The sequence below is a fragment of the Centroberyx affinis genome, unplaced genomic scaffold (genome assembly GCF_046629955.1).
Source record: "Centroberyx affinis isolate AG114_WGS23_722 - 3 ecotype Tasmania unplaced genomic scaffold, CSIRO-AGI_Caff_v1 ptg005652l_1, whole genome shotgun sequence".
NCBI classification, from domain to species: domain Eukaryota; kingdom Metazoa; phylum Chordata; class Actinopteri; order Beryciformes; family Berycidae; genus Centroberyx; species Centroberyx affinis.
The window spans coordinates 95461-119086 of NW_027282847.1; the positions used below are offsets into that span (position 1 = coordinate 95461).

The following is a 23626-nucleotide window of genomic DNA, read 5'->3' on the forward strand; positions in this document are numbered from 1 at the left end:
GCATCTACTCTAGCTTGTCTCCGTTGTCTCTCAGTTACAGAGCTCGAGCGCATTCTCACCTTCGAACAATAAAAAAAAAAAAAAAGAGTAGAAAAATCGTATCACTGTTCTTCATAAACCCGGTTGACGTCCAAGAACCAGAATAAATCCTGCTTCGACACAAACCAGAAGATACACGGCACCTTAATCACTCATTTCTCGTTTTTCCAAAATGAAAACCAAATTCATCAACGGGGTTTCTTCGTCTCCCTCCATGTCGCTGGGGCTGCTGGTCACCGAGAACGCCCTGCAGGTCCAGCCCAACACCGAGGAGGACTGCAAGGACCTGACCCGGCCCGACCAGCCCGACCTGGACACCCAGCGAAAGGCCTACCTGTGGTGCCGGGAGTTTCTGCACGGCGCCTGGAAGACCGTGTCCGAGGACCACTTCCACATCACCATCATAAGGTAACGTTACAGGCGCGTGTTCGCCATACTGTCACGAGACGTTAGAGGGGGGGTTCTGCTTGCTACGCGTCATGGCTGGATAGCTATTATATATCGTTGCTATGTGGTGTGGGGGTGCTATATGCAAATATTAACCCCCTCAGTATAGTCAAGTGCAGTGGTTTTCAATGTGGGGTCCGGGGACCACCAGGGGTCCTTGAGGGGGCTCCAGGGGGTCCCCAGAAAGTTGGATGAATTGTTAAACTTCACCATTGATTTGTTAACACAATTAGAGAATGTAGAAGAATGACTAGTTTCACTGTTGTCTCTCTACCTACAATACAGATAGTCATGGAATTCTGGACAAAATCATATCTGACAATAAAAATATTCTCAGATTTGGGTCTGAGAGACAAAATCTCATCCATGGTCCATGGTCAGTAGCTCTAATTTGGACTAAATTAAGGGTCCTTTATATGAAAAAGGTTGAGAATCACTGGTCTAGTTCTTATTCATATGTTGTCTATCCAGTTTCATGTAGCTATTTTACGGTAAAAAATGTCAGAAAATGTGGTCTTTATGCAGCAGAATCTCCCAAGAGAGGTGTTTTTACATTGGGTTGCTGCTGTTACTATTATTATTATTCTTCTCCACCCTACTGGATAAACAGCACAAAGGGTATAGGCCTAGGTAAAGCTACCATACCTGTACTTCTGTGAGGGAATAGGGCCCCATCGGATTTTGTAGTTTTTCGCATCATATTAAATGGCAAAGATCCAGCGAAAATCCCCAGAATTCACGACAGCAAAGTCTGACTGTGCAGAATAACGTTCATTTTCTAAGCCACAAATCTTTCTAGCGATGGCATTGGTTTGCTAGAATGGAAACTGCAATGTGAAAAATGTCATCACAAAGTGACAATAATATAATATAGATGGAGAGCTTGTGAAACTGTGATGTTTCAAGCCGTCACATTTGTGATTACTACAGCAGATATATTGAATTTCAATATATCGTTCCATCCTTAATCATTGGAACATTTAGGATCAGTGCTCCCCTCTAAATTGATAGTTTGGTGACCTAGACTTATCACAAATATGACCAAATATTATCTCATCAGTCCCAAAATCGAACAAATATCAGTCTTGTTTTGCTGACAAATGATATTAGATGTCGCGAGTTTTTACGATGATTCCGTCTCATATCTCTTTCTGACCTTTTGCAGGGGTGGTCTGAGCAACAAGCTCTTCCTGTGCAGCCTCCCCGACAGCCTGGACAGTGTTGGGGACGAACCCCGGAGCGTCCTGCTGCGCCTCTATGGGGCCATCCTACAGGTGGGACGCAAACCTCTCGACACTACACCATAACAAACAAGAGGCCGCACCTCTATACACACACACACACACACACACACACACCGAAAAAGTCACGAGTCGAGCAAACGCCTCTAGGGTGTGTTTTCATGTCCGGAGAGCAAATTTCCCAATGTGTAAGCAAGTATATTGTAAGTGCTTAGTCAGTATTAAGATTCAGCAGCTTTTTAATGGAGGAAACAGTGCTGCAGGAATCTAAAAAGCAAACATTGATTGTCCTGTTAGCTAAATCTATGACCATGTTTGGAATGTCCACCATTACACAATGATGAGTCATGTATCTGGGGTGAAAGTTCACTTTAGTATGCAACAACAAAAAAAACAAACAAATGTAACTGTGATGTGACAGTGCCACCACCACAGATTGTTGTGTGTGTGTGTGTGTGAGTGCTGTGTGTGCGTGCAGATCATATGCTTATGTGAGTGTATGCCTGCATGTATTGCCTTTACGTGTGTGTGTGTGTGTGTGTGTGTGTGTGTGTGTGTGTGTGTGTGCGTGTGTATGCGTGTTCGCCATTGTTGTGCGCGGTGATGTACCCCCATGGCTGTACATGCATGTGTTCTTTGCCGTAGGCTTCCCAAAGGAGCGTGCCTTGAGCACTCTTGTTCCCAGGTGAACCCACCAAACAAAACACGGTACAGTATGAGATCTCTGAAATCTCAGCCTACTACAAAGACGTAAACACACACTCAATGTAGCAGAACCCCCGGCCGCCCCCGCCGGGAAGACACAGTATGGAGGGGGGGAGGGGAAAAGAAAAAAAAAAGCGCTATAACACCTCTCCTGTCTGTCTGTTTTTTTTCTCTGTCTAAATCCTTGGCTTGTGATTCTTCCCGAGAGTCCGAGAACGAACTTCAACTTCAACTTTATTCTCCCCGAGGGGAAATTTGTCTTGCAGCCGGATAAAACATAGAACACACATATACATCAAGTGACAACAGGGAACCTAGAGTATGTTTAGCCATCGCTAAAACCATCATCAGCCCCCAGTAGTTAAATGGGAAACTAATCATCAGCTCGGTCATCATGAGCATTTAACAGTTTGGTGGCCTGAGAAATAAAAGAATTATTCAACCTGTTAGACCTGGCCCTTGGTAGTCTAAATCTCCATCATCTACTCACCCTCATGCCAAATGAAACACAGGTGAAATTTGTTAGTCCATATAACACACAGGGAGGTTGCCAGCACAACTTGGTAGCAGCCTTCTCCAAAACAACTGAAGTCAGTGGGGACCAGTTCTTCAGAGTTCCACTTCACCTGTGTTTCAACTGGCATGAGGGTGGCTAGATGATGACAGAATTTTCATTTTTGGATGGAAGTATTCCTTTAAGGGCGTGTAGGGCAATGCCGAATGTGGCTGGGATCATGAACTCTGGACACACGGACACGTCATCTTGGGAGATAAAAAACGCCTCTATCACTGGATGTTAACGGTATGCACACAAAAATACATGATCTACATTAGCTCAGCTGGAAACACCAAAACAACAACCCGAAACAGTCATTGCGTCCGCGCCGTTCGGCTTCTTGTTGCTCCACGGTGTGCACATAAGAGGGGAGATAATGTATTTTTGTGTGCATACAGTTAACACCAAGTGATAGAGCCGTTTTTATCGCCCAAAGATGACGTGGCTCGTGTGTCCAGAGTTCACGATCCCAGCCCCCCCCCAGGGCCGGACACATTCTGCATTTTAGCTAATGTAACCAAAACTGCTCTAAAGGTAGCAGCTTTAGTCACTGTCCGAAACCGCAGCGGATTGATTTCACTCCCACAAAACATCGAGCGACTCGAGTTCAAGGACTTCAAAACATTTTCACAAGACTTGCGAAAACAACACATTCTAATCGTCCGATAGCAAGAATGCTGGCATTTCAGTTTGAGGCGTTTTTTTTTTTAGCATGTACTGTCTGTTTGTCCCACTGTGAAGCAGAGGTGGGGGCTCAAGTCACATGACTTGGACTCAAGCCAGACTCAAGTCACAATTTTAACTGCTTGAGACTTGACTTGGGTTCTGGTGACTTGGGACTTGAATTTGACTTGTACTTTGATGACTTGAAAAGGTTTCTAAAGTCTTGACTTGAGATCTTGTGTTTGTGTAAATGATTTAGAGTTTAAGTGATAAGTGAATTGTTCCAGCTGATGACTGAATTTAAATTCTGTTTTCTGAAATTTTATGGAATGATTGAATTTATTGAAGCTGAAACTGATTATACAAATTCTGGTTCAAACCATATTGCATTGAAAAGTCCTTGATATTTAGTGTTCTTTAAGATATTAAATTGATACTGGACTCTTGACTTGACTTGGTAATCTACATTTAGACTTGAGACTTGACATGAGACTTGACATTAATGACATGGACTTGACTTAGTAATCTACATTTAGACTTGAGACTTGATTTGACATTAATGACATTGACTTGATTTAGTAATCTACATTTAGACCTGGGACTTGACTTGAGACTTGACATTAATGACATGGACTTGACATGAACTTGACTTGGTAATCTACATTTAGACTTGGGCTTGACTTGAGACTTGACATTAATGACATTGACTTGGTTTGGTAATCTACATTTAGACCTGGGACTTGACTTGAGACTTGACATTAATGACATTGACTTGATTTAGTAATCTACATTTAGACCTGGGACTTGACTTGAGACTTGACATTAATGACATGGACTTGACATGAACTTGACTTGGTAATCTACATTTAGACTTGAGTCTTGACTTGGGACTTGAGCAAAGTCGACTTGGTCCCACCTCTGCTGTGAAGTGATAAACAAGACTAAGAAAATCCCCCAAAAAGCCAAAACAAAGACCCAAACATGGCCAGTCTGTATTGTTCTCGGCCCTAGGTCGGTCCGCCGGATCGCTTAACGCTTACCCCGTTCTCTGCCTTTTTAAAATTTGTCATTTGCGGCCATTAGGCTAAGCGATTAATTTTCATGTACGCATTAACCGCCGGTCCAATGCGTCCTACATTAAGTATTAACTGAAGTCTGCATAATTGCTAATGGATGTATAACTCGGTTAGCTTTTATTGCTAGGGATGTCCGAGAGAGCAAAAGCACTGTGTCCTTCACCAAGGTAACTGCAGCCGTCTCCGTCAGGCCAGAGGAATTAGTGATGTCTAATCAAAAAGCTAATATGATTAAGGAAGCTAGAGATGGTTATTGTCAAAGGGGAGTTTGTCCTCAATGACTAATGATTAAACAAACCCTAAAACACGCTGGAGATGATGTTTCTCGGCAATGAAGATATGCGAGTAGCGAGTTGGATAGTGAGCAGATGCACCAAATACATACGTTCAATTAATACCTACTATCTCTGCACTATCTGCCTTTTTTTCTCTGCTCTTCCCTCTCTTTCTGACTTGTTGCGTCATGCAGGTAGTCGGGGGGCCTCTGCACTGTCATGTCCTAAAGACTCGGTGTGTGTTTGAACTCATACTGTACTGTCTGCACAGCGGGCATGGTTAGGTTTGTGATGTTAACGGTCTCGGACGGCTTCACCTGTATTCATGGATAGTTCTTTCCTCTTTCTTTTGTTGATAGATGTCCTGTAATAAAGGGGATTCCCGACAGTCAAACAAAGAAAATCACTTCCAAGTAAGTAACTGATGGGGCCACCGTGTGTTTCTCTGCACCAGATCCACCCAGCTGTTTCAGTCCACGCACCACTCACCATCTCATGTTTCAGGTGCCCCCCCCCCCGATGTCTGAAAATGTTCTTTTTTTTCCCCCCTTCACTAATAAGTCTCTTGTTTCACATGTTCTAAGCTCTCTGTCCATATGGTTTTCATTATGATCTGGCCAAGTCGTGTGAACTCCTGAGGCAGCAGTCACTTCGGGGGGAAATCGCTGGGATTGGCTGAACCTTCATCCCCATCTGGGGTTTTTGAACTCCAGTTCAGAATCGATTTATCGCCTGTCTCCACCTTCCAACTTCTGCCGCAGCAGAATTGTGTAAAGACTGAGTTGGGAAATACTACAGTCATTTATATAATTCAGTGGAGGTAGCTAAGTCAGCAAACAAACCTGACTAAAGTACTCGGATTCTGATAAAATGAGCCTGTCTGGCTGACTTGAACCCATCTGAATTGTCCAAAATGGGGAAATCTTGGAGACGGGCTTGTTCAAAAGCATCAAAATGATCTGAAAAAGACCTGTGAACCAATTCGACGCAACGCCTGAAGTGTTTATTCATGTTTTAATATGTTCAGAGAGTCACTGTAAACCTCACACCCAGTGACTTAGAAATCCCTTTACCCTCCATCCCATCATGTGATCACGACCCTTTACCCCGTACAATGCGAGGGTGACTCACCGATCCCCCGTTATGTGACCGAGGTGAGGTCATCACTCAGCTATTGTTATCATTCTGGCGCTCGAGCAAGACGTTAGCCCGGAGCACTGACTTGGCTTCAGCTTCCGTCCCCTAAATCCAAACAGTTTATATAGTAGTGAGGGTAGTGCAGAACTGATCCCGTGTCCGTCTTAGGGTAACCTCGCCTCAATCCACCTCCTTAAAACATAGTTATGTACAATTGAAAAACCGCCATGGGTAGAATTTACCCTGTCGCGGTTCTAGTGTTAAACAATGATGTCTGGTCATGGTAAATCCTATTTGGACCTAATCCCTCAATTTAACGTGCTTAACATTGACCTGACTGTCTGCTGTCCACTGTTTCACTTCAGTCTTAACAGTACCTGTTTGCAGCCTATACAGGTATCCCTATCACATTCGTCCTTAGAAATGGGTTCACTTCTGAGGATGGATGAGTGGAACAAGGGCATCAGACTGGTTCGAATGTGGCATGTGGCAAGACAGTCTAATATAATCTACCCCTTATGGGCTTATTGACACACATAACAGAATAGATAAGTATTGAGGACAAAGCAGCAGCTGGTGTGCAGTTCACGGTGCACCTGCTGCATCACTCCAAGGCCAGTCACTAATTATCTCAGAGCAGCAATGGTGATATGAGACCAATGGGATTTAGACTCAAAAAGATGCGACATGGTCACAGATCCTAGATCAGCCCTCGGATTGGTACTCTCTGCTATTCATGTTTTGATGGTGCTATGTGTAGCATTTTTAAACATCAATACCATATATCATTGTAAAATTAATAGTGCTACCTTGTAGTTACTGAACAATTCAAAATTTTATCGAAATCGCAATATGGCCTACTGCAATTTTCAAATTGCAGGAGGCACAGTATTTGTTAAAGGCGAAATGTGTGTCAAAATAGCATTTTAAATGAAATATTGTGGTGCTGCAGAGATGTCCTGGCCTACACATCATATTCTACAGACTTAAGAAAACATCTTTGTTTGGTACAGATCCCCGCAAAAATCACACCATAATCATTTAGTACGTTTTTCAATGAAAATGAGAATAATGATGTAAAAATGATCATTCCCTCTAATATCGCAAATCATATCGCAATTGCAATATCAGTCAAAATAATCGCAATTAGATATTTTTTCAAAATCGTTCAGCCCTACTACCTTGGTACAGTAACCGTAAACAAATGAGAACATGGTGGAGACGATTGGTAGCCTTGGTTCCCATAAACCCCATTGCTTCCTGTACCCCCCTCCCCCTTCCTGAAGAGGATAAACCTGTTGGAAGTGATTTTTTCATTGGCCTTTCACTCCTTCCACCATGTGACATTGGCAGAAACTCACAAGAAACTAACGGAAAACTTTAGCTCCGTGGAACCTCAAATAGGACACTCTTCTTCCTGTAACACAGGAAGTATCTGTTTCCTGTGAAAAAAAACGTTGCATTAGAGGAAGCAGGTGCCTGTTATGAATGATGAAACTCTTCTGTGTCTGAATGGTGAGCTGGTTCCATAGCTATGATTTGTTGATAATTAACTTTTAAATGGCTAGAAGACTTGGTCTCAGAGAGTGAGCCAAATCAAACAAACCGCCAAACGAACCCTGCCTGGTATTTAAAGTAGGTCAGAAATGAAACGGGGGTGGGGGGGGGGGTTAGTGGAGGACTGCCAGTCAATATGTGACCAGTCGGGTCACATGCATGGGATGCTGTCACAGTCTGCATACAGTAACTCAAGGTGATGACTGGCACAGTCTATTCATGTAACTCATCTAGAAGCGCCATTGTCTATGACCAGAGTATACATAATGGAGCTTAGTGTAACATCTAATGCCCAAAAAGAGAAGTCTAGGACAGGAGTAGAATTGTTTTTAACATTATGCCAAAGAACCGCAGTTGAGAAGTAGCCACGTGGCTAACTCTGGCACATTCACAGGCCCACTGAACGTTGCCCCTGTAAAAGTAAACGTAATTGAGTAACACTATTTGGCATGCGCCCAATTTATCAATGCTGCGACAGGCTGAATCGAAAAGCGCCGCGCTCCACGAAAGCACAGTCAACATTGCTATCGCCGGCACAGTTCTGAACCGAGATAACAGGTTACCGCACTGCCACTGGTATATTCTGCAGCGTCTGTCTTCAACCCCCCAGACTACACCGCGTCTGTTAAGATTAGCACTATAATAGAGATCATGTAGCGGCAGAATCCCCGCCTCGATACTTCGGTCTGATCCTTTATCGTCGACTTGGCACATCCGATATGTAGGTTAGTTTATGCTTCCGTAGGCTCTGAATGTAGGTTAGCCCACAGTTTGCGCTTTCTGTGCCAGTGCAATTACCGTAATCAAGATGACGTACTCGCGTGATGCGTCCTATAAGCTGGTCACCCCATGGGGTTTTGCATCTACTCTCTGCTGCGCACACAGGCCTGCAGTCTGGCAGTATGTGTGTCAAGATGATTACGGTAATGGGGATCACTCATAGTGGGGATTTGAAACGGCATGTGATCAGCACTCTGCAGATCAAGTATTACATAACATGGGTGTGTATTCTCTGAGCATTTCCCACATGAATTAGACGGGATGTGCTGCACATTACTCAGTTCGATAGTGATATATGACTCTGCTGTGTGGTTATTTGCCTTAATTTTTTGCCTTAAATAAAGATGTAACTTGACTTGATTCAGATGATTAATCTACTGGATAGATCTTTATGTATGTTAATCTGGCGAGGCACACATAATCCTGAAACTGGTGACTCCTGCAGGCAAAGATGTGCTCATTGATTTCATTTGATTGAAGTTCAAGGTGTTTTGTGACAGTCCATTTACTGGTGATAGATGGTGCCTCCAAATAATTAAGAGGTTTGGTGACCTGCCTGGAGAAAAAAAAGGTCAAATAAAAAAAAAATACCAGTCTATAATATCTCCTAAGGCGAGAGATCCATATTGAGTTTCTCTGTAGGCGGCGCAGTACATAGTTTATTTTTCAGAAATATGCTCATAGCACGTTTCCGAATAACGTGTAGCATCTAGGAGGCCACAAGCCGGGCAGTATTGTTTCCTTTGAGCTGGTTTCCTGCTGGACGGCCTGCATGAAGCGCATTCCCTGGCTCATAGCCAAAGAGTCCAGGTCCAACTCTCTGTCTCTCCAACAATATATCTGAGTGTTATTTACTCTAGTTAAGATAGGAATATGGCCTACAGTAACGTATGCCTAGGTTATTGGAGCGCGATTTTATCACAGCTATTTAGACAGTTATGTAAGACTCTGTTGCTGGGTTGTAGACCTGTAGAAGCATTCAGAATTTTTGAATCCAAATACTTGCAGGACTTGGAAAATGCCCTTAATTTGAAGTTTGTCTGACTAGTAATATATTTTAAGAATCATCTGTTTGATAACCTTAAACGATATGGACTTGAATCTCATAATGATCGTCACCTGACTGCCATTTAATTAATATGACAGCTTAAGTCTATACATTTGTCAGGGCTGGAGTTAATTCACTTTCAATTCAATTAATTCAGGAAGTAGATGGAAATTCAATCACTAAAAGTCTTTTGCCGCGAAATAGGTTCTTAAAACCAGTCAATGAAGAAATGATTGAGGATGAAGGCTCTGTCGTTTCAATTTATATTTTCAGTAGAGCACACACTGAAAGGGAACAACAGTGCATTTGTGGCGATCACATATAGATCTAATTAATGAACTTTAACACAGATAGATCATAGTCTATCTAGGCATATATAGCTTTTGGCCTGTGTTCTGTCAAAGATAATCCCTCCTGTCACATTACATGTCAATCTCACTTTTTTTCCCATTGTGAGAGACTGTTTTTTTTCCAGTTGTGTGAACATTTCTCGAAGGCAGAAATAATCTTATTGGCTCAATGGGCGGAGCCAAAGAACCACAGTTTTCCAGAACCCAAGTTAGCTAACTGGCAAACTTGAATGGCAAAGAAGAAATTCTGGTCAAAACATGAATAAAATATAAATGGCAAAGACAAAGATAAGCAGGCTAGCTTGCTAGCTAACCTAGATAGTTATAGGTGTGTTTGGCTAGTTTGAACTTGGAAACTAGCTAGTTAACCTAGATAACTTAGTTTGGCTAGATTGCATTTTTTTTCAGTTAGTAGCAACAGTGCTAGTCTTCATAATATTAGCTTCCCCCTCTTACCTCTTGTCTTTTTCACTGGGCTTCAGGCTAACGTTACTTATGCTGCCTTCAAATGGAACTCGTGAGCTCGTGGTTACGACATGGGAAGTCGTGTACACGATATGCTTGGTGTTCAAGTGGTTAAGTCGTGAGAGCACCGCTGCTAGGCAACGCTGCTAGCGTTACTGTCGGCATCTAGAAGCCACCGAGGCTAACAATTTAGCTAGCTAGAGAGCGGGTAACGTAATGCAGGAAATGCAAAGGCATAATGACAGAGGAAAAAGATGAGGCCGTTGGGAATATCAACATTTTCCTCAGACATATTTTAAAATTACTAAGAAAAACTCTACGACTAAAATTACAATATATTAACTTACCATCCACCGAAAAATGAACTTCCATGGCCTCCGATATTTCTGAAAACGTCAACAAACGTGTCACAACTCTTTCAGCTCAACAGCTTTCAGAAAATGTCCACTTCCGAAGTCGTGAATACCACAGGAGGGGGGGGGGGCATTCATATGGACTCTTCTCGTGAACACGGTAAACGCGACCCCATTTGAAGGCACCATTAGCCAGAAAAACTGTGGTTCTTTGGCTCTGCCCACTGAGGTTTAACTCACCCAATGAGATTATTTCTCCCTCCAGAAGAAATATTTGTAGAACTAAAACTCTACATACATTTCGGTTGCTCACAGAATAAGCCTGCCATATAATGAGTCGCGGATCTGTTGGCCTCGTTAGCCTCGTTCCGCTAATTAGCTCACGATCCCAGTCCTCTCTGTTAATGACCTCCAGCCCATTTGGTACGAAGCCCAGTCCTCCGTCTTCCCAACACAACCGAACCGAGTAAAACCAAGCTAGTATAGAAATCAGTAGAGCTGTAGAGTAACCTTTCCGCCAGCAGGCTCCTGGTCACATGTTTGTGTCGGTGGGAGAGAGGGTTTAATTTCCCCAGTAACCTTGGGCGCCCCATTGAGCTCATCCATGTGTGTATGTGTGTGTCCCACTCTTAAGATAGAAGGGAGAAAATACAAAGCTGTCTTCTCCGCTTCGGCAGCTACAACAGTGACTGGTGCGCTCGGTGGGCCAACTCGGCCCCCGGAGTTTACAATCCACCTCTTGTCTTGTCCTCACCGGCTCCCGACGGGCGAACCCAACTAACCCTAACCACAGCATTTCTCCTTGTTCTTCCTCCTTCACCCTCCTCCTCCCCCCCCCCCTTTTGTCTGGGTTTCCACTTAATGTGGCTGACAAAGAGAATGTCTTCATCCGTGGCTGTCAATCCAAAATCTCACTCCCACCTTCCATGTTTTCAGACATCGCTACCAGTAAAACCTCTTTTTTTTTGTGTCTCATTTCTCATGCTGCTTCCCATTGCAGTTTATAGCCCTGGCGGTGGACTGCAGATGTAAATGTTGTTGTACTGTGAAGGTTTTTAACTCTGTGCATGTGTGTGTGTGTGTGTGTTTTCAGGGGGCAGAGGCCATGGTGCTGGAGAGTGTGATGTTTGCCATCTTGGCGGAGAGGGAGTTGGGACCTAAACTTTATGGCATTTTCCCTCAGGGCCGACTGGAGCAGTATGTCCCTGTAAGTGACCATGTTGTTTTTCTAGCTGCTGTTTGTGTCTACATGTGAGTTTGTGAATGTTTACTTATATTACTATTTTATCAATATACAGTACCCTTCAAAAGTTTGGACACACCACATTTTTCTTTATTTTTACTATTTTCCACATCTTAGAATAGCAGTAAAGACATCAAAACTATGAAATAACACAAATGGAATTATGCAATGACCAAAAACGTATTAAATCAAAACTATCTTATATTTTAGATTCTTTAAAGTACCCACTCTTTGCCTTGATGGAAAGGCAAAGGCTTTGGAAAGAAATTCATACAAAGGCATCAACTTTACTGTTTATATTTGTCTAAGACAGTGGTTCTCAACGTGGGGTCCGGGGACCACCAGGGGTCCTTGAGGGGGTTCCAGGGGGTCCCCAGCAAACTGATGAATTGTTAAACTTCAGCATTCTTTCATTTACAATAAATTAACACAATTAGAGAATGTAGAAGAATGACTGTTTTGATCATAGTTTCTCTGTTATCTCTCTACCTACAATACAGACAGTCATGGAATTCTGGACAAAATCATATCTGACAATAGAAATATTCTCAGATTTGAGAACGAGAGACAAAATCTCATCAAATGGGGGTCTGTGGCTCTAAAGTGAACTAAATTAGGGGTCCTTGATATGAAAAAGGTTGAGAATCACTGGTCTAAGAAACACATTTCAAGCATTTAAGCAGAAGCCTTTAGATCAAAATGGCTTTAAGAGAATAAAAAACGTAGTACATTTAATAAGGTGAGTCCAAACCTTTGACTTGTAGTGTGAGGACTTTTTTAGCTCGTCCTCACTATGAAAAAAGGCTCATTTTAAGGTCAGGAGTTAGCCTTAGGGTTAGAATTAGGGTTAAGGTAAGGGTAGGGCAAAGGTTAAGGTTGGGCATGTAGCGGCAAGGGTTAAAGTTTAGCATCAGGCGCTTGGGAACGAATGATACAGTGCAACTTGTGTGCACGATGTTCTGTTCAATGATGCACGATTGATTGATGTTCAGAGGAAATTAATAAACCATAAAACATCTGCTCTCCTGTAGCGAAACAGTCATGTGTTACGCAATTCATTTTACACACAGAGGATAAGAACATTACCTGGACTCAGTCAGAAAGGAATGTCTCTCGTAGCAGTCAAACTGGTTTTTAAGCCCGTCCAATTTTTTAAACCCAGAGATCTTTGTTTTGTTTTGTTTTAAATGCAGAAAGAGTTTCGTTTTTAATACAAATGGTTCTGAACATATTATTTTGACCTGAGCTGACTACATGTAAGGATGTGACACTTATGGGCAGAAATATGTGTCACTAGAAACTGAAATTGAATTATTTATATTTGAATTTGAATTGCTCAACTCGAATAATTGCATTAAAAAAACTGAATTTGAATCACATAATTTGAATTTGTATTGTTTAACTTGAATAATTGCATTGAAAAACTGAATCTGAATAGCATCATTTGAAACTGAATTCCAATAAACTTGAAACTGAATGTAATATTATGGAATTGAATTCATTTGCTCTGAAACTGTATTCAGTTCTCACAATACAAATTCAAATTATGTGATTCAAATTCAGTTTTTTAATGCAATTATTCAAGTTGAGCAATTCAAATTCAAATATGAATAATTCAGTTTCAGTTTCTAGTGACACATATTTCTGCCCATACGCTCTTCTCTGTTGCAGCCCCACTTTGTGATTTAGGCTTATAAGCCGGGTGTATTTTCACATAAAATTCTTGCCTAGTGCAGCTTTAAAAAAAAAAAATACAATCTCACAGAAATCAGTGGTTATGAATGAAACAAATCACCTGTTCTCATAATCTGTTTAAACGACAGAGCCGTAAACTGGACACCTGCGAGTTAAGTGACCCCAGCATCTCAGCGGAGGTTGCAGAGAAGATGGCCAAGTTTCATGGTATGAGGATGCCCTTCAACAAGGAGCCCAAATGGCTGTTTGGAACCATGGACAAGTAAGTCTTTTAAACTTTTTCTTTTTGTTTCTAGTCTTCTTTTCTAGAATTTTCTAGAAAAGTAAAGAGAAAGAAAAGAGAAAATACTATATACACACAATCTGTTATGAATTCTTATGGCAGACGGTAAGAAAGACCTGAAACATTCAGTGGAGCATGGAGGCAAGATGAGGCCTTAAGTTATTAACCTGGCTGCCAGGTTAATAACTTAAGGCCTTCTATCAGTATTTGAATCCTCAGTTAACACATAATGTCAAGGTTTACTTGCTATTGTCAAATAAAGAGGTCGGGGTTACCCCATCATAATCCATTTCTGTTTAAATTGCGTTAAAGTCTATATTGTTGGATGTTTACAAGGCTTACATTGTACAATGTCTGTCAACAGGCAGTGATAAAGTTCCTGATCCCCTTCCTCTGACCTTCCCTGTAGGAACCCAAACACTAGTTCACTACTGGCCTGTGTCCGGTTTGCAAGATTACCAATGTTAGTCAATTGTCTGGCTTGACATTTTTATTGGAGAGTTTTGTAAAGATTAATGTTAGAACAGGATGAAGCATAGAAACATAAAAGGTAACATTAGTTTGTCGGACCTTAGGCTGGGATTCTAGTAGTGATTTTAGTGACAGAATTTAAATAATCGCAATTTTATCGAAATCGCAATATGGCCTACTGCAATTTTCAAATCGCAGGAGGCGCAATATTTGTTAAAGGCGAAATGTGTCAAAATAGCATTTTAAATGAAATATTGTGGTGCTGCAGAGATGTCCTGGCCTACACATGATATTCTACAGACTTAAGAAAACATCTTTGTTTGGTACAGATCCCTGTAAAAATCACACCGTAATGATTTTAATATGTTTTTCAGTGAAAATGAGAATAATGATGTAAAAATGATCATTCCCTATAATATCGCAAATCATATCGCAATTGCAATATCAGTCAAAATAATCGCAATTAGATATATTTTCAAAATCGTTCAGCCCTAGATTCAAGTAAGAATAGAGCAATAGGGCAATATCACACCTAATAAATGACAATTACAATAGTAGAACGTAATGAATAGAGATATGATTGTCAAAAGATCTAGCTGTATACGATATATAACAAATGAGAACATGAGAATTGGAATTAAAAAGGTTTTGAGCAAGGAAATCATGTATTTTCACTGCTGTGGTATTGCCTTTCATAACGTTACATTGCTTTGATGAGTTAACGTAGCTAGCTAGCAAGCGCTAATTAGGTAGCGTTAATAAAAAAATAAACACAAAAAACTCCAAGTGATTCAGAGCTCACCAAAAACGATCCTTGGAGAACGGTTCCTTGGGGTCTGAAGTGTGTTTATTTTTGACTAATGCTATCTAATTAGCGCTTGCTAGCTAGCTGTGTTAATTCATCAAATCAATATCAAAGCAGCGAAAACCACATGATTTCTCTCAAAACTTTGTACTTGGACCACTACGTAGCCTTCAGAGCCTGTCACACCACCCACAACCAGAGTCAGCCAAGTTGTTTGCAGTGTGAACACAGTGTTTCTCACAACTAGGACAGGGAACTATTTTGTCAATGTGGTGATGGTGTTAATGCCTCACCCTGCCCACTGTACATTTCCTGAGTGCTCTTTGTCTCCATGTGATGATTTGTCCTCCAAGTCCAGTATAGCCAGGGGTTCAGGTTGACCAACAACTCTGTCTTATCTGAGAGACATGTAGGTCAGAGGAGAGATTACCTGTTTCACCTGTTTTATGACTCACAGGAACAGTTACTTTTATCTCTGATATTGTTTCCGTTCCACTGATAAAGCCTTCTTGTAAATCCCTAAAACTGTGCTAACTCTATGAATCATACCATTTGCCATGACCTTGTGACTGGTGATGTATCCAAATGGCGTTTGTCATACCCTTGTGATCGATGATGCATCCAGACCCTGAATGCTACTTGTTGTTGTCCCTGACTTGAGTTTAGTGGACTAGCCCGTTTATAAAGACCTCTTGGTTTATCAGTGTCTGTGACTGGGCCAAGAGATTTGAGTAAGCTCAAACCGCCCTATACTGTAAACTCAGCTCAGGCTATGTGGTCATACTGATGTTGTCAAAATCTTTAAATGTGACATATATGATATTAATAGTGATAATGATACTACTACTACCACTACTGCAACTACTACTACTACTACTGCCACTGTTACTACTACTAGTACTATTGTTACTACAACTCCTACAAGTACTACTATTACTATTACTACTAGTGCTACAACTACTACTGTTATTACCACAAACACTACTACTTCTACTATTACTATAATTACTACTACTATTAATATTACTACTAGTATTACAACTACTACTATTATTCACAAACACTACTACTAGTGCTGTTACTACTACTACCACTAGTAATATTACTATAACTATTGCAACTACTATTAATATTACTACTAGTATTACAACTACCACTAATATTACTACTATTATTAATTGTAATTGTACTGTATGTATACTGTACATAGTCAAAATAATGTGCATCTAGAAGTGGAAAGACAAATTTCCATTGCCTTGTGTGATTGATAATAAAGAAATCATCTTTTTTGTCATGTTCAGTTCAAGTCGGGCCTTTATTAAGCTCTTTATACTGCACAAAGCGCATAAACTGCCTCTCTTACTTTTATTCTAGTGAGTCAGGATGACATTAAAGTTTCTTGAGAGTGCACTCTTTCCTCCCACATGCGTATCAGTCAACATGATTTTGTTGTATTTCAGTCACTTTGCGATATCAAATAAAGCAGAAATGTCATAGAAATGAATCATTGAGAGAAGTAGAGGGGTAACTGTGTGACTGGAACACTCTCACCAGGTACCTGAGCCAAGTCATGAGGTTGAACTTCACCAGAGAGTCCCACCTGCGTCGCTTCAACCGCCTGCTCAGCTACAACCTGCCTCAAGAGATGGATATGCTCAAGTATGCAAACACAAACAAACAAACACTCAACACATGCATGGAAAGTTTCTACTCGTGGTGTTATGTAACCAATGTCTAGGTCCTATGATGTTGTTTACCTCAGAAAGTAGATTATCTAACAATAATAATTCCTTTCCAGTCAAGGTCTGTTTTGTGTGAGTGAGCCAAAGAGCTGAGATCACATTCAAACAAACCACTAATTAATATCACGAGAACTGGTTATGCTAGCGTTTTAAAAAGTGACGGTTCATTTATGTATGGAAATGCTTGCTGTCAGTATGCCTCCATAAAGGGAAACAGGGTCGTGCAGCTAGTCAGCTAGTAAAGTGAGAAAAGGTTGATTTAATAATAGGCTTGGGCCGATATTCGATAATATTGAATATCGCGATATTTTCTGCGGTTGTTATGTTGCTTAGGTCATCAATTGTGCTAACATTTAAACTTATAAAGCTATAATCTACTAGTGGTAGGATAGTAAAAACAAATCATAATTGTAGTGAAAAATGTATCATTTTATTTCAAGTGGGTTCACTTCAATCACATGGCTCACACAATCAGGCCATATTCCTGGAAATGGCAGAAATTAGCAAATTACACCAAATGGCCATTGTTTTTGCTTGAATACTAGGTAATTATTATTATTATGAATAGCCTAGACATTTGATGTAATTTAGAATAAAAAAAACCAAAAAAACCCTACTTAATCATGTAAAACATGCAAACCTGGTGACGATTTCTCAGCTGCCAATCTTTCCCACTTCCACATGTCCCAGACTGTCAGGTAAATGGATCAGGCCTCATGTTTGTTCCAGCTCCTCTTTTCACTTTAAGCTGAATTAATCCAGGCCTGGCTTTGTGCTTTACCAGACGCAAACCAAAACAACCACCATCTGTTACCTTTTGCTTGCATCACCGACACATTTTTTAGCCTTTGTATATTCAGTTGTACAGTGTTGTCACCTTGGCGAACTTAGAACCTCGACATAAGTTCAACTTCCTTGGTAATGTTCAGAATATTTTGTTTGTTCATATTTACAGGGATAGTTGTCAGTATATGAAGTTCTTGAGCAATATAATCCAGGACACATGAAACCCCGCTGATTGAGTTCATTTTTCCTGAGTTGTAAATCTTCCTGTTTATCTGCAGGTCTCTGCTGGAGTCCACCCACTCCCCTGTCGTGTTCTGCCACAATGACTGTCAAGAAGGTAAAACACCCCCTTCTGCTGTACATTTGCTTGTCACTTGAGTGACTTAAATGTCTTTTTATGTACTTTCTTTTATTTACTCCAACTGTGTGTTGTTTTCAGGCAACGTCCTACTGCTGAAGGGCCGCCAGAGCTCAGACAGACAGAAGCTGATGCTCATAGACTTTGAATACAGCAGCTACAATTACAGGTAAGTTAGCAGCATGCGGTTATTGTAACAGCTGTAACACAACTTACTACCACACCACATCTCTGATAAAGTATATTGAAGACCTTCCATATAGCTAACTCTGTTGTTAATTGTACAGTTTGTTATATCATTAACAATTTATTAAGTTTTCGCATGTGATTTTTCAGAGACGTGTTTTTAGCCCCATTGACTTACACTAGCATTGTTAACAACACAATTTTTTGGTTGGAGTTGGAGTTTGGTTTGAGATTTTGCTCTTTGAATCAACTGAAAGGACACCAGCTTGTGATAAATCAGAGAGGCTTCTTAAAACTCTGACCGATCCCTTTAAGTGCCAAATTTGCTCTGACCAATATCTTCAGAATTTGCGTAGGATGGGTCTGAGTGGTTTTCTTTGCACTGATTTTGGAGCATCAGCAGAGAACCCAAATCATTTCTCTGGAACAGCAGTAGCCAAGTAGCCGCTTTATGGCAAAGTTACTTACAACAGTGATACAATGAATGCAAACTAAGCGCATAATTTTGCCACAGTAGGGGCATAAAATTCCAGGTGTATGGACAATATACTACTACATAGTCCAGCTGGCCTCTAAATCACACCCAATCATAAATCTCACACTACGGGCAATGTGGTACAGCGGTGCATTTTGTTTCCATTTTTGTTTCCTTTTCCTAAGACACCGTGGTTGTGTCCCGGTGGCTGGAATTAGAAGCGTCAATTCACATGGCGGCCATATTGAACACTTGGGTTGGGAAACTCTACCCGGAAGTTTGGCATATATACAAAAATAGCATTACTTATACACATAAGTGAGGACAAAATACAGATAACTGTTGCCAAATTAGCTAGAAACCTCGAACAACAACCACAACGACTTTTTGAATTTATCAGGAAAGTTAGCTAGCTTACTAGCAAGTTAGTAAGCTACTAGCTGCTATGTAGGTTACCAATAATGGACTAAATACATCTAGCACACTAGCTACTTATCTAGTTGTAGCTACTAGTCGCATGTTAACATTAATATCAGTTACTTTGCTAAATGAGCCTGCTCGCTGTTAGCTAGCTAACAGTTAGTTCAGGTTAACTGAGCTGACTCTTCTCAAGCTACAACTCAGAGTGTTTTGGAGTAGAGACTAGGGCAGTAACCTACATTTGGAAACAAATCCACCTTATCACACTATTCACTTTTACTCTTAACATTAGGCTACTGAATGGAGCTGCAGCCACACCACAATTGTCTTTTTCAGCTAGCTCTCTTTTTCTAGCCTGGTTGTTGTAGACATTAACAGCCAATTCTCCACCTCCATAATGGAGCCAGACCTGGTTGATAGGAGATTTGTGATGTAACTTGCAAAACCTTGCCTCTCGATTCTTGAGCTCCATTCATTTCAAATACGTTTTTCAGTGGGAAATCTGTGAAATGATAATGTTATATGATGTATCTTGGTACACAACAGTAGGACAGAGCTGGCTGCACTTTGTTCTTCCAGGTAGAGTTTCCCACCCCGCGTGTTCAAAATGGCCGCTGTGTGAATAAGGTAAATTGTGTGAGTTTGTCGCAGGGTGTGAGGTTAGGGCAGCCCCCATTATATCACCAGTAAACAGTAGCGGTATTTTTTTTAGCACCTTCATTATCCACAGTTCCCCATTAGCTTGCATCACACGTTTGATATCATCAGAAGCCCTGGAATCTCTGCTTCATTTACAAGTACAAGTGAGTTTAAAGTTGAGTTTAGTGGGTAAAAAAAAAAAAAGTGTGTGAATAAAACGCCCTCTGCAGACTGCGCTAACCGGAGGCCTCGCTTACGTCATGGGGGGGGGGTTAAATCCGCCTCTGCTGTGTCACCCTCGCTTCGTCTTCCACTTTTCATCTGCTCATCTAAGCATCCCAGCGGAGTAGACCGGTGGACCGCAGCCAGTTCTTTTTCCTCCGATCTAATCTTGGCTCTGCACTCCGGGGGAAGAAGAAGAAGGGGGGGGGGGGGGGCGGGGGGGCAAATGGCGAGCCAAATTGTGAGAGAAAGAGAGAGAGACAGAGGGAGTAACCTAGATATTGAGACGGCGAGCAAGCAGAACAAGAGGGAAAAAAGGCTGGAGCTTGGCTTGTGGCTGTCCTCCATCCATATTCCCCTCTGGCATCTATAATTCACGACCGCCTTCGCTCTGATGAAATATTCACCGCAGCGGTTATGTAACCGTGATTTGGCAGGCCAGCGGGAGCAGACAGGATAGAAGCAATGGAAATGTTATTTATGGACAAGGTGCTCTAGTACATTGTCCATCCTGTACATTGTTCATAGTCTCTAGCCAAAGATACCAGAATAGAATAGAATAGAAAAAGCAAAAGCAAAAGCAAAAGCAAAAGCAAAATTGCCCCTGTTGAGAGGAAACCAGTAATTCCAGTAATTTCTTTTTATCTCAGGTTTCAACTTCCATTGAAGGATTACATGCGCCTCTATGGGTTGAGAAAAATCTACAACCTTTGGGTGTATGAAACCTTTTCAAAACCAAGTAGATAAACTCAAAAATGCATCGTGATCAAGCTGAAAACATAGCTCCTGAAAGGTTGAGATTTTGGAGATACAAAGTTTTTACCTGACAATAGCAAAGCATTGTCTGCACTCTACTAGACAACTGCTTTACTGCTCGTACCTCTGAGTACATGTTAGTCATTGTCTTCAAGTGTGTGTGTGTGTGTGTGTGTGTGTGTGTGTGTGTGTGTGTGTGTGTGTGTGTGAATTCCTGAGTGGCTCATTTATGGGAAACAGCGTAGCTCACACTGGCCTTGGTTCACAGCCGATTCCCCAGCAGGGCAGCTCCCCCTGACAAAGCACTCTCTCTCTCTCTCTCTCCCTCTCTCTCTCTCTTACACACACACACACACACACACCCACACACTCTTCCAGGCCCCCTCCTTTTCCCCTCAGCCCTTAGTCTCTTAGCATGGCCCCTTTAAGTCTCCTCACGTGTTACACGGCAAACACGTGTTCCTCTGTGTGCAAATGACATACTACCCACACACACACACCCAACATGTGAACATATGTACAGTAATGCATGTATAGGCACAACACACACACACAAGCAAGGATGCACACATTGATACACACACACATTTTCTCTCTTTTTCTCATTGTCTTGACATTAAATAGATGTGGAGACAGAGCCAGATGAGACCAGTTCATTGCATCAGTTAGGGCTCCTAGGCAACAGGCCTGGCAGGTGTGGGAGGCTTTGTGTTGGAAAGGTTTCTCAGCTACATGATAATACCGCGGGAGTCATCATGCAAGTGTGCAGTTTGAGCATTTGCATTTGCTTTGGTGCAAATCAGTTACTCTGCTGCATTTACGCATTGCAAAATTTCATAAAACCAGCAGTCATTTCCTTCATTGGTCAGACATTTGGTGCAGGAAAAGAACTTTCTTCCAGGGTGAAACTCGTCCTTAACCCATAACTCACAGCATGCTCATCCCATAATGCACAGTGCTTCCTGTAGTCCGGTGGATCACTCTGAACAAAGCTGTGAGAAGCCTGCGTCAAACAAGGTTTCATGTTCTCATATAGACAAACAACCCGACTACTAAGTAGGACAGCACTCCTGAGTTTGAGATAACAGCTCTAAACCAACTAGGTGTGAAAACACTCCCAACACACACACGCACATACCTATAGCCATGTTTCCAATTCAGGTTTTGCATAAATTCGAACCAAATTTTTAGAAAAGTTAACAAACTTAAAATGCAAATCAGGTGCGTTTCCATTAACGGCTTTAAAGTGAATAAGTAGGTTTGCGTGTGCGGGGTGAGACAAGATCACAAAACTCCCGAACAAAAAAATAAATAAATAAATAATAATAATAATAATAAACTTTATTTGTATAGCACCTTTCATACAAGAAATGCAGCTCAAAGTTCTTTACAACAAATAAAATAATATGCACCAAGTGCTTCACATAAAACTTGATAATAATAGTAAAAATAAGATAAAGATGAGAATAGAATACATAGAATGCATCTTCACATGAAAATAGACATAGAATGAGCATAAAAACAGGGATAGAATGCCATAATTAATGTAAGATAAGATGGAGAATATAACCCACTTGATAATAATAGTAAAAATAAGATAAAAAATGAGGAATGCATAACATAAGATGGAAAATAAAACCCACTGAATAATAATAATAAAAATAAAGTTAAAAAAAAAAGTACATAGAATGCACATAATCAAGTAAAATACAACATTTTAAAAGAAGTGCAGCAGTGCATAAGTGCGAAGCAAAGTGCAAAAAAGAGTTTTAGGCCTGTATCAGGAAAGTCAGAGCTAGTTAAAGGCGAAAGTGAAGAGATAAGTTTTTAGCTTTCTTTTAAAAATATTTAGCGATTAAAAAATGGAGAGAGAGGCTTTCCAAGAGTTATTTGCCATCAAAGTAATAATTATTTTTTCATGTAATCTACTGGTGGCCGTATTTTTTTCCTTCCTGGCGGCGAAATTTTTGCGATACTCTGGGATTTTTTTTTTTTTCGAAATTTGGTGTTTTTAAGGCATTTTATATCCTTTATCTCATTCACATCATTCCTATCTTCCCAGACACAGTGAGTTATGTAACATAAACCCCAATAGACGCAACTGACAACCAGATAGCTTTACCTGTCTTGGTGTTGACGGTTGATTTTTTCATTTATGGTTTCTCTCTCTCTATTGTATCTTACAGGGGATTTGACATTGGCAACCATTTCTGTGAATGGATGTATGACTACAGCTGTGACAAGTTCCCCTTCTTCAAGGTTGATGCTCAGAACTACCCTTCCAAGGCTCAGCAGGTGTGTATGGAGGGAAGGCTTGCGTCTCTGTCCTGACAGTAAATGACAAATACTATTTTCACCAGAACTTCATGGTGGACCGTGTTCAGATTTATTTTGTCATTGCCAATCCTCCTCACTGCTAGAAACAATAGTCAACTCAGAACTATTTGCCAGTGTGCCAAAAAGTCACGGTTACACTGTTTCTTATGTAACAAATTAAAAAATAATGAAATTACTACTACTAGTAGTAGTAGTATAATTTTAGAATTTATTTTTAGAATTGACTTTGTATTATTTTTGATTTTTTATATTTTTATTATAAATTTATAAGTAACACTTTACAAAAGGGATCACTAAGTTAAGGGTTAGTTAATACTTAATAAGCATTAACTAACCTTTAATTAACAGTTCATCATTTACTAATGGTGTTTATGTTAATTAAGGTATTAATTTATACATGATTTAATAGTCATCTTTATAAACTATTAAATAATGTAGAAATTAATACCTTAGTTAACATGAACACCATTAGTAAATTTCACATTAGTTAACTGTTAATTAAGCATTATCTAACCC

General features: G+C 40.7%; 1 protein-coding gene across 2 annotated transcripts in view; it reads left to right on the plus strand.

Moving 5' to 3' along the window:
• The window catches only part of chka (choline kinase alpha), a 30467-nt gene continuing 6841 nt past the window's right edge, over positions 1-23626 (plus strand). Inside the window, exons 1-9 of one of the 2 annotated variants that reach the window (XM_071547084.1) lie at positions 1-447; positions 1652-1760; positions 4974-4976; positions 11786-11899; positions 13759-13892; positions 16744-16848; positions 17996-18054; positions 18157-18244; positions 22960-23068. In XM_071547084.1, coding sequence (XP_071403185.1) covers positions 212-447; positions 1652-1760; positions 4974-4976; positions 11786-11899; positions 13759-13892; positions 16744-16848; positions 17996-18054; positions 18157-18244; positions 22960-23068 — 957 coding nt within the window. In that variant the 5' untranslated portion in view covers positions 1-211. Of the gene's footprint in view, positions 448-1651; positions 1761-4973; positions 4977-5361; positions 5416-11785; positions 11900-13758; positions 13893-16743; positions 16849-17995; positions 18055-18156; positions 18245-22959; positions 23069-23626 lie in introns of both variants that reach the window. The other variant, XM_071547083.1, reaches the window with a different exon arrangement.